Raw genomic sequence first — 12,211 nt, 5'->3', positions numbered from 1 at the left:
AAAGAAATGAATATCACCACTGTTTAGAACGTAAGCAATACACCTACAAAAGAAACCAGTGAGTATCTTTAAGTGGTGTAAATGGATCTAAGGATTGCTTCTCCTAGGTGGCAAAGGGTGCTTTGTCATTCACTGAGCACAGTAGTCTCTTGTCTATGGGGATTCTTCGGTAATCAGGATCATGATGGTTGTGAGCCGTTCAGAGCCACCCAGAGTCCTAGGGAGTTGGGCGGCATAGAAATTGAATAGATAGATAGATAGATAGATAGATAGATAGATAGATAGATAGATAGATAGATAGATAGATAGATAGATAGATAGATAGATGATAGATAGATAGATAATAGATTGATAGATAGATAATATATAGATAGATAGATAGATAGATAATAGATAGATAATGATAGATAGATAGATAGATGATAGATAGATAGATAGATAGATAGATGATAGATAGATAATAGATAGATAGATAGAAAGATAGATAGATGATAGATAGATAGATAGATAGATAGATAGATAGATAGATAGATAGATAGATAGATAATAGATAGATAGATAGATAGATAGATAGATAGATGATAGATAGATAGATAGATAATAGATAGATAAATAGATAGATAGATAATAGATTGATAGATAGATAGATAGATAGATAGATAGATAGATAGATAGATAATATATTGATAGGTAGATAGATAGATAGATAGATAGATAGATAGATAGATAGATAGAAAGAAAGAAAGAAAGAAAGAAAGATAGATAGATAGATAGATAGATAGATAGATAGATAGATAGATAGAAAAATGTCCCAAATATGTTTTTTTTCCAAGAGGCAATTGAACTTTCTTGGCACAGGAGTTTCCTGCATTGCTTCAGAGTGGCCAAGGCACATGATTGTTCACTGATAGTAAGATATTTTCAAAAAAGAAGTAGGAGTGTGGAACTTTCAATTTGTTTTAGTTTTCTCTCATGATAATAAGGCTTAGTAACATGGTACCAGCCTTGAAGTTTATTTAGATATCTATGGCATATACTAATTTTATTGTGATATGACAAGCTTGGGAGGACAGAGACTTGAACCTGGGTCACCTATATACTTTGTTAAGTTGTGTCTTTAGCTTGGCATCTGCAGTCATAGCAGCCCTATTGGTGACTTTCAGCCTAATCTACTTCATGGCAGGGGTGAATTCCTCCCGGTTAGGACCAAATCTCTTGAACCAGTGACCCACTGGTGATGTGACGATGGCATCACGAATCCGGTTCGGTCAGTGCTTGCTGCCCAGTCTTCGCAGGTAGCATCCACTGCATTTTTTTATGCTACAATAAATACTTAACACAGTTCCTATTTTCACTGCCTGTCAGGTGCAGGAAGTCTAGTTATGAATTGTTGAGAAATGGTTATTCAAAAGCTTAATGGCAGGTTTTCTACTTCATTTGATTAATGAACTATAATTAGTTACAAAAGGCTGTTCTTGAGAATGCAGATTTGGGTCTCCTGACACTGATCCTCCTCTACTGCACCAGCTATCAGTTATATTTGAAGTCCAGGCTCGTGTGTTTCAGAATACTGCCATTAGTATTCCTCTAAATATTATATCCATATTTAATAAGAACTTCTCTAAAAGAAGACTATTACTATAGACAAACACACACACACACACACAAATTTATGCATTTATAGATGCAAATATTTACACACACACACACACACCAGATAATTGTGCACTATTTTTGGTAGCATTCCTCATTTTTCTGAGATTAGTTTTATTCAGTGCTGTTATGGGGGAGAAGTCTAGTTCTAGGCTCCTTCTATGTATGGTGCCTCTGGGTTGGACTCTTCACCGCTCCTATTTTACATAAATATTTTACAATATATTAGAACATTTAATATGAAACCAATGGGTGAAATGATCTATCAGCACAGAGTGAAATATCAATATGCTGATGATATTCAATTACACCAATCCACCCTTGGCTAGGCAAGTGATGCGGGGCATACCAGTGACCCAGGCCGCCGAGTTACTACCAGTTCCATAAAACCAGTCTGAACCGGGAGAAACCCACCTCTGGTGCTGCACAATTTTGGAGTCTTCAAAAAGCAGCTACTGGGGCTTTTGTGCCAATCCTAAGCAACTGCTTCTAGGCTGGGAGACCATGATCATGGTCACTCTCCAATTGTATTACTGCATTGTGCTCCATGTGGCAATGTCCTCAAAAATACTGGAAAGCTTTAACCAACTCAGAATACAATAACTTCTATAGTTTTAAATTTGCCCAGTTCATTTGGCTTACACTGCTGTGGCACATGGTATTTGGTTCCAATATGCTTCTGGATACAATTCAAGGTTTTGGTTATTGCCTTCAAAGCCTCTGAAGCCCAGGTTACTTGGAGGGACCACCTATCTCCAAAAATCTCTGCCTGTCCCATTAAATTTGACAGACAGATGTGCACAAAGCTCCTCCGTTAAACAAAGTTATCTTGGGGAATATAGAGTCATGTCTTCTTTGTATGCTGCTCCTGTGGAACAGCTTCCTCCCCTGAGATCAACACCTTCCTGGCCTTCCAGAAGACTGTGAAAATTTGACTTTTCTTCCATGTCCTGGACCAGGATATTAAATAAGGCTTAGCTGGGTATGTTATATGGTTCCTTGGATACCTTATTCTGGTTTTTGGCTTGACTTGCAAAAGTTTTATTAAATTGTTTCCAATAAACATTTTCTAGCCTCCCAGATTTCATATGAAAATTGGCATCTCTATAAATTTTCTTAAATTAAAAAAAGAAGCCAACAAGGCTACACTTAAGTTGCTTTCTTGGTGGATCTGAATAAGCTAATAGGAATCAATATATGACCTAATGATACTTGTATAGCACATTAATACGAGTAGGAGAACCATGATTATTTTGCTCACTACTATAACTGCAAAATGTTGACATTTACACTATTACTGCAGGAAGCTTCTTATATTATGAGATAGCTAGCATTTAATAACTTGATCTGAGCATTTATATGAACATCAATAGGAGCTTGTGATGAACCTCTTGATTTAATGCAGAGAAGATAGAGACATATTAAGTGAGGCTAGGACACATCTCTGCATATATTTTTTTACCAGCATTAATTACAGACACTCTTCTATTTGTTATGGTCATGAGACCCAGGAGGCCAGTATGGCTGCATCCGATTGCTGACATCCAATTAGCACCACCCAGAGAACACAAGTAGCTTAAGGGATGCTACAGACCTGGGCAACTTTGTATATAATTACATGGATTGTGTGCATATGTTTATTTCTCTTCATCATGTTCTCATCATATCTTAAATTTAAAAAAAATAGTATTAAGAAATTATATTCGGGCATAATAGCAAAAGAAGGCAATTGTGCGCCAAGTAAACCTTCATTTTGCAATTTGTGCTAAGTTTTGGAATCATTAAATGCATGTAAGTAAAAAAAGTAAACAATCCTGCAGTTGTGTCTACGCCATGACAACATCCAGTCTTCTATGCAACTATACAGACATGATGGTTATTTTTATCATATCCCTAGAGAGCTGGCTTTCCAGTTTTGTTCTCCTATCTTGCGAGAAGTGCTGGCATACATACAACAGATTTAAGCTAAAAACAGAATGGAAGTCTCATATTGATCTTAACATGTAATGAAAAACACTATACCATTCTTAATACTCTGTGGATATAGGAACCTGAACAGCTATTGTCAGCCACTGCCACTACTACACAGCCTAGAAATGCAAGACATTTCTGTTTCTGCACAAAGCTTAAAGAGATAAATCTCATTTCATTCCCTGACAAAGGAGCTACTAGCTCTGGAATCTTTCCATGAAGCTAAATGTATTGCAAAGCTTTGAGTTTGCTACAGATTAATAGTCAAAGATGACAGGCTGTTGAAAGAGGGGGGAAAGGTCCTATAATACCATTTTGTTTATTATTTATCTCAACCAGTGAGTTTGTTCAAAGCAATATTCTTTCTCTTATCCACATGTAAGCAGATATAAGTTTGAGTTTAATATCAAATATCAATGGATGATGTACACAGCCATAATTTAAAATACCATGAGCTCTCCTATGGTGCTTCCACTGAATTCATCTCCAAATATGAGACAAACATGTACACAAAATAATTGTTCCAATGTCACATCAAAGGCGGTAGTTGTAATAATCCTGTACATGCCCAACAAAATGAATATACATCTCTCTCTCTGTGTGTGTATATATCTATATATATTCACCCTAGAACAAGGTATATATATGTGCATATATATGTGTTCGCCCTAGAACAAGGACAGAAGCACCAGCCTGAAGATATATATATATATATAAAATACAAAATTCAGGCCACAACTGACCTGTTTAGTTTATATATAATGGCAGACATAAGAGCAGGGGTGGGCTACTGGGAGTTTGCAGGAATTCAGGAGAATCTCTAGCTAAGATTCAGTGCAGTTCAAAGAATCCCCAAATCCCATTCCTGGCTGACTCCACCCACCCTGCCCCTCCCAGGAGTCTCCACGTGGCCCATTTTGGATGCCATGAAACTGTGGAGCGCATGGGCAGGCTCAGAGAGGGGAAAAATGGCCCTATCAGAAGTTCAGAAAGGCCAGAAACGGGCCTGGGGAGGATGTTTTCACCCTCCTGGAGGCTAGAGGAAATCCTCTGAAACCCAGGGAGAGCAAAAACACTTCCCACTCCACTGTAGTGCAGGAGATTGCCTAGGCCACGTGCATCAGGGCCATGCCCACCCAGCAACCGGGCAGAGAATCCCTCGCTAAACTTTTTGAAACTCACCCCTGCCTAAGAGCGATCTACGGAGTGAATTTCTCTATTCTTTGTTCAGAAAAGTCAAACCTGAGGTTTTGGATGTCTTCTTGAATGAATTATTCATCTCTAATTTCTCCCATTCAATCCCATCCAGAAAAGTACAGGTAGACTTCAACTTATGACCACAATTGATTTATGTTGCTAAGTGAGAAATTTATGAAGTGATTTTTGCTACGTTTTATGACTTTTCTTGCTATGTTTGTTAAGTGAATCACTGCAGTTGTTAAATTAGTATCATGGTCATTAAGTGAATCTCATTTCCCCATTGACTTTGCTTGTCAGAAGGTGATCACAGGATAACCTGGGACTCTGCAACCATCATAAATGTGAGTTAGTTGTCAAGCATCCCAACGTAAATCACATGACTCTGGGGATGCCAACATGATCTTAAGTGTGAAAAATGGTCATACGTCACTTTTTTCAATGCCGTTGTAACTTTGAACAGTCACTAAGCAAGCTGTTGTAAGTCAAGGACTACCTGTGTTTTCTCGGATACTGCTGGGAACTTCTAGTTTTATCAATGTTCTTCTGCAAGTACGAATACCTTTTCGATTGTGAAGAATATTTTATTTTTTAAATTATGTTTGCTTGATCTTAGATAAATCAAGATAAGGTGGTCTGAAAGGGTGAAAGTATTTTTTGTTTGGGAAAAAAATGTACGTTTTGAAAGGAAAAATGTTATTTGTAAATTTTTTAAAAAGAGTATCAGTAAAACTTAAAATCAAAACTTTTGTTTCTTTGCAAAGAGTACATTTTGGTTCTTTTACATATCAGATTCACTAAATGTCTGAAAAACAAAGCAGGTTGGTAGGCTGCTCTAATAAATAATCACCTGCGCTCCCACTGAGTTAATAAATCAGGATGGATGAATTAATTACTTCCAAAATTATCTCAAGCATGAGAGACAGTTGATGTCTTTCAAATTAGGAATTAATTATTACAATGAAACTCAAAAGTTGCAGGCAGTTTTAAGAAATGAGCCAGGGAAGATTATTTCCAAGTCAGTGGGCTACTTCATCTTCCCCGATATAATTGGCAGAGCCTGCCATCAAGAAAGGATAAGAGACATCAAAAGTATATATCAAACTATTAAGCAACAAGCATAAGACTTCTCCATCAAAGAAGAAGGGACAGGCTTGGTCTGCTTCAAGAAGTTTAAAGGGATCAATTATCTACTGATGCTGAGAGAGTTACATCTCAATAGGAGATAAACAGATTCAATTTCTCCCCCCCTCCAACCTGTATACATTCTTCCTACAAGTTGTTGTTTTTTTATCGCTCTACCTGCCTTCTGTTCCTAGTTTCCTGCACTCAGAGACATGTAATGAGATGGGAACAGACTATTTATATCACATATTCTCCCTGATGGATTCTCCCATACTTTTCTGGTAAAGGAATCATGACTATGAAACAAAAATACAATTAGGCAGAACTGTTGCTCTGACCAAATGCCCTGAAGGCCAACAGGGCAGAGCTGAGGAGAGATATCTAAGTATATTTTTACACTTTTCCATTTCTACAGAGTTTTGTATTGTGCGGAATGAAAGAGATACAATAAGACCAGTTTGTTGATCTCCTCAGTGATACTCAAGTCATTACACTTCTTTCAATCTCGGATGCAAATAATCATAAAGAGTGGTGGAAAAAAAGAGAGTGCCATATTGGATTTCTTTTAAGAATGCTAAGCAAATATCAGAGGGAATGGAAATAATCAACCCTATGGATGCTATCCATGAGACTATAGGACTATGGATTGCATAATGTTCCTTTCATCATTTTGGAATTCTTAAAATTCACCATATTCACCAAAAAAAGCCAAAGCTATGATCTTTATTTCATTTTAAGGCAGTGGTTCTCAACGTGGGTGTTGGGACCCCTTTGGGGGTTGCACAACTGTTTCACAGGGGTCGCCTAAAATCATGGGAAAATACAAATTTCCCATGGTGTTAGGAACTAAAGCTTCTATTCTGGTGCCTTGGAACATATTTTACAATCCAACCAATCAGGCGTTTACAGCGGGGGTGCCCCTCTGACCTTCCTGCCAATCAGCTTAAAGTTCTGTTGGGAGAATTGGTGCTAGACCTAGGGCTGGGGGTCACCATAACACGAGGAACTGTATTAAGGGGTCACGGCATTAGAAAGGTGGAGAACTATTGTTTTAAGAAAAAAATGGAATATGGAAGATTGGTATTCCTCATTTTTTGTAGGAATGACCAGGCTGATCCTGAGGGGGGGTTCAGCCTGGTCATCTCGTCATTAGTCATGAGTCCCTGCACACCCACAAGAGATCTAAGTCCAGCCACCTTGAATGCCTTCTTACTCCCTCTCATTTTCCTTGACTGTTAGTATTTCAATTTTTTTTAGAGAGCTTAAGCTTGCAGTAAATCCTTGAATACAGTGCATCTGTCTGGAACCCATACCACATCTCGGACATCAACACCCTAGAAAATGTCCAAAGATACTTCACCAGAAGAGCCCTTCACTCCTCCACTTGAAACAGAATGCCCTACGAAAGCAGACTATCAATCCTAGGTCTAGGAAACTTAGAACTACGATCCCTAAAACACGATCTAAGTATTGCCCACAAAATCATATGCTGCAATGTCCTGCCTGTCAATGACTTCAGCTTCAACTGCAACAACACAAGAGCATGCAACAAATTCAAACTTAATATTAATCACTCCAAGCTTGACTATAAAAAATATGACTTTAGCAATCGAGTTGTCGAAGCGTGGAACTCATTACCGGACTCAGTAGTGTCAACCCCTAACCCCCAACATTTCTCCCTTAGGCTATCCACGATTGACCTCTCCAGGTTCCTAAGAGGTCAGTAAGGGGCGTACATAAGTGCACCAGCCTGCCTTTTGTCCCCTGTCCGATTGTCTCTCCTTATCTCATATATCATATATCTTTTCCTTTCATATATCTTCTCTATTTTTATATCTTTTCTTTATGTATAATACTTCATGTCTATTCTCTTCAATGTGTATTGGACAAAATCAATCAATCAATCTTCATACTCATTTGAATTGCCTAAATTTCCCAATTCCCTTGGTGCTTGGCATTTTTTAACTTCACAAGAATGCGCATTTTCAGGCCACTTAAGTCTGTTCAGGCCACTGTTATCAAATTGTCCTTTTTCTGAGCACAACATTGGTCAGTTTTGAAAGCATTATAGGTTCAGTCCTATAATATACTTCAATCTTCAGATGAAAGCTTCAGCACTTCTCCGTTGAAGATACTGCCATTATACATACATATATTTCAGAATTATGGTTAATGATTTCAGCAGCATCAAAAGCAATGTACTGTACCTGTTTAAGTCACGATGTATAATTGGCTGGGTAAGATTGTGAAGATACTCCATACCTTTAGCAACATCTACAGCAATGATTAATTTAGACTGCAAGTCGAGATTTCTGCAATAAAAAAAAAGAAACTTGCCTTCATCAAATTAGAGACAGGTGAAATGAATTTGTCAGACCTCCTGATTAGTAAGTAAATTGATAACTAGTATTTGTCATAAGCAAATCAATTTGTCTCTCCAAGCAATTTAAAATGAGAAATTATCTCTAATTTGCAATAGGTTTGTTCTTAATTAGAACTTAGATAAGTTATTCATTTACCTACTGTTCTATCTGCTCTCCTAATATCTTCCAATGATAGATTTGATAGTCCAATAATCTTTAGAAAAACATGGTGGAAAAGACAAGGTAGAACATATCTCATGATGACTGTGAACATTCATTACTACTAGGATGTCAAAATGATGACAGGTGTATTGTTAAAAGGATGCAATTATGTAATTTGTGTCAGTCAAGGCACAATGTCTGATGCAAGGATGTAAGTAGCATCATCTGTGAAATGATACCATGATCTCATTATTTGCCCACCTTGTTCCTTGTTACAATTCATGTTGTTCCTGGAATTTATGCTCACGCCTTACTAATCTCATGGTAAATGGAAGCTCCCCTGAGGTAGGCATAAAAGGAATAGATTTGTTATTTTCATGGAGGAAGCCTAAACCCAATCGTTATGCATAATCCTTTCCTGTATTTATCAGTGTATTGCAAATTGTAATGTTTCCGAGACAGAGAGCAAAATCAGATGGCAAACATATCTATTAATCAATATGGAGAAAATAGATGGGCAAATGTAGAAACACATTTGCTTAAGATTCTTTATGCTGCAGCTACTGTTTCCTACATAACAATTGTAAATAACTTTTGCTGACTACTTTCACTTGTATTTTCAAAATACTGTTGGTGAATTTGTAACCAATTATATTTAAATCCTGGAATAGAAATCAAATCAGGAAGGGGGATGTTTGCATATTTGTTCATTTGTTTATTTAGAGGTGTTTTTTTGGATTTTTTCAAAAATTTCCTGTATGAAGCCTTGAATCATAATAAGTTAATCAACTCAACCAGGCACTCAGATGGAGAATGTGGCCTATGGATAATAGAATAGAATAGAATTTTTATTGGCCAAGTGTGATTGGACACACAAGGAATTTGTCTTGGTGCATATGCTCTCAGCGTACATAAAATAAAATATAGATTTGTCAAGAATCATGATAGTAATGGCATTAAGTGAAATTTCAAGGTGCATAGCAATCCATAAGAGAGCAAGAGACAAAACACTTTCAAGCAATATTGCAACACAAACAAAAGAAAAGGGAGCTTGTGTCATGATGTCAAGATGGACATCATGATTAAGGACAAATGTTCTGAAGAACAATTGATGAGTGGAACGACTTTCCTCCAGAAGTTGCCTCCAAGGCTGGAGGTTAAGAAGAGATTGGACAACGATTCGTCTGAAATGGTATAAGGTTTTCTTCCAACTCTTATTATTCTTATATCATATTAATTTTGTTGTGATAAGGAAATGATGCTTGTATCAACATCTCATGCTTAAAATCATGTGTATAGAAAGGGAGTTGACTTATGCCAAGAAGTCTCCTGAACCAACACCCGCCAGAATGAAATTTAGGCATGGACTATTTTTTCAACTGATTATCTCCATTGAGGAATTCGGGTCAGTGTAGTTGAGAAAAGTTCAATAATTTTTTTCCAAAGCTAATTGTCATATCCTCCCCATGGAAACATGCATGAAATATTCTGATTAAAAGAAAAAGAAAAATTCTACATCGGGCGAATGATCACTACGGTTTATTAAATCTGTTCACTGGTTCTTCAGTAACAGGCAACTGCTTTTGTGCACCTTCTCTTGTCTTGAAAGAATATGTAAATACGGCATATATTTCTTCTCTATAAATGTTCTTGGAATCAGAAAGATCTGACCACCAGGAATTCTTAGGTACTGGTAATCATTTAGAGGCAATTTGTCACTGCCTCTAAGGAATGTCACCCTGTCTGTTTTATAGCTCTCAGTTGTAACATACAGCCTCCTCATGCTCTTGACTTACTCTACTTTCCAAGCTTCTAGTTCTGCCTATATTTTTGCATTGTACATTTTACTTTTCTCTCACTTTTTTAATATCAGTGTAACGTATCACCCCTTTCCCCCTCGTTTTGCAGTCCTTTCTCCATTGCCTTATCTCTTTTTGTCTTCTTTCCTTTTCCACTGGATCACTACTGACCTCAGTGTACTTTGATCATAGATAGCCAACTACAGATAGGGTCATTGGAGCCCATGCAAGAAGCTCTTCTTGGGTGCTGACCTCTGACCAATCCAGTCTGCCTTAATTAATATGGTTACGTGTAGGTCAGTTTACCTTTTTTGCTCATGCAACAGTGAAAAGAGAGATCCTCCAGATATATATTGCGTGACTATGGCAAACTGACTTGGATCATCCAAGCAAGCCCCAACAAATTGGATAACAGAAGGATGATTGAGTCGGCACAGAATGGAAACTTCACGGCAAAACATATCGACATCTGATTTAGAGCAATAGGTATTGGCTCGGTAACTGATAAAGAAAAAAAAGAATATATATTTAAAGGTACAACTTCAAAAGCGTAATTCATTAATAAAATAACTGGATAGAAGATACTATTAATGTTACCGTTTGATTGCAACTATTTTATTTCTGCACCTCCCTTTGTACACCTTTCCAAATGATCCTACAACAAATTAAGAACACACGGATAAGTATATGTGTGCATATGCTAAAATGAACATATTTTCCAATTGCCTTTACCTGAGCCAATAATTTCATGGAACTCTATATCTGAGAGCTGGAGTTGAAAATGGGATGGCAAACCAGCACGAAGTAGGAGAACATCGGCCTTCTCTGCAAAGCAAAAATGTGTACTAAAAGCCTTGAACGTAGCAGCAAATATATAAATTACATATATCAAAACAAATTTTCACACTATGAAACAAATAAATTGCTGCCATTTTTTACTATACATTGGTTGGTTAGTATCTTCAGCTCCTCTTTGTTTTAGTAACTTACAAAGAGTCCACATAATAAACAAAGTTTCAACATCCTATCCGTCTTAGAGCTTTTTGGGTTTAGAAGCTTATCACTAAAAGAACAGTGCTCCAGTTTGTATGCACACTCTATCTGCATCATGTAATAGCTGAAGAAAATCCTTTATACAAGGAATTAGTTCCTTTTCTGTCTAACAGAAGCTTATGAAGCTATTTCTATTGCCGTTGCAATCTACTGTTGAGTGACTCCTGGAACTGGATTTGATACACAACTTAATTTGCAGATTAACTTATTATTCCAAAAGCTCTGCTATAAGAGGTCCATCCAAACATTTCTCAAAGAAAAATATGAATATGTCTCTTGATCACATGGGCAGAAATAAACTTTAACAGAACTCAGAGCTTTTATTTGGGAAGAAAATTAAGAAAGGACACAAATCAAGAGAATGATTGACTTGTTTTAGTTTTATGCACATACGTTTAAAGATTCTTTAAAAATTAAGGCACAAATTAAATCAAATGAAATTCAGATTTATGTTATTATAATCACTAATTTTGGAATATATAAAAAAACAAATCGCAGTAAGAATGATGTCCCAGTGACATAGGAAGTATTGCAATAATATCAGTGGATACTTCATGCTCTATGCATGACTTTTCTAAATTACAGTTCTTACTGAATTTAAGCCAAACCTCCAGCCATCCAAATTACTGAGACCCCTTTTTAAGGTATTAGCACATGGTAATGTCCTCCCCCAATGTTCATATGAAAAGGCCTGAGAGTGTTTCAGCGACAACAATAGTTTGTGATGAGGCCATTTGAGCTCCATGGCACCGCTGACAACTACTTCCTCCACCTGACAATATACAAAACACAAAAATCTACCCCAGCTTGAGTCACAAGTCTGTGTCATCCTGAGTCCCTTCTATGCTAGTGCACCAATATAACAAAAATAAAATCATTTACTCCTCT

At 37.0% G+C, this 12,211-nt stretch overlaps 1 protein-coding gene across 1 annotated transcript in view; it reads right to left on the bottom strand.

The window, feature by feature from the left end:
- Positions 1-12,211, bottom strand: part of TNNI3K (TNNI3 interacting kinase) — a 297,450-nt gene that overhangs the window by 171,198 nt on the left and 114,041 nt on the right. Inside the window, exons 14-17 of the mRNA XM_070746161.1 lie at positions 11,003-11,095; positions 10,868-10,925; positions 10,577-10,771; positions 8,154-8,258 (exon numbers count right to left, since the gene is read on the bottom strand). Coding sequence (XP_070602262.1) covers positions 8,154-8,258; positions 10,577-10,771; positions 10,868-10,925; positions 11,003-11,095 — 451 coding nt within the window. The remainder of the gene's footprint in view (positions 1-8,153; positions 8,259-10,576; positions 10,772-10,867; positions 10,926-11,002; positions 11,096-12,211) is intronic.

This window comes from Erythrolamprus reginae, chromosome 3, assembly GCF_031021105.1.
Source record: "Erythrolamprus reginae isolate rEryReg1 chromosome 3, rEryReg1.hap1, whole genome shotgun sequence".
Lineage (NCBI taxonomy): Eukaryota > Metazoa > Chordata > Lepidosauria > Squamata > Dipsadidae > Erythrolamprus > Erythrolamprus reginae.
This window is presented reverse-complemented; position numbering and strand designations above follow the sequence as displayed.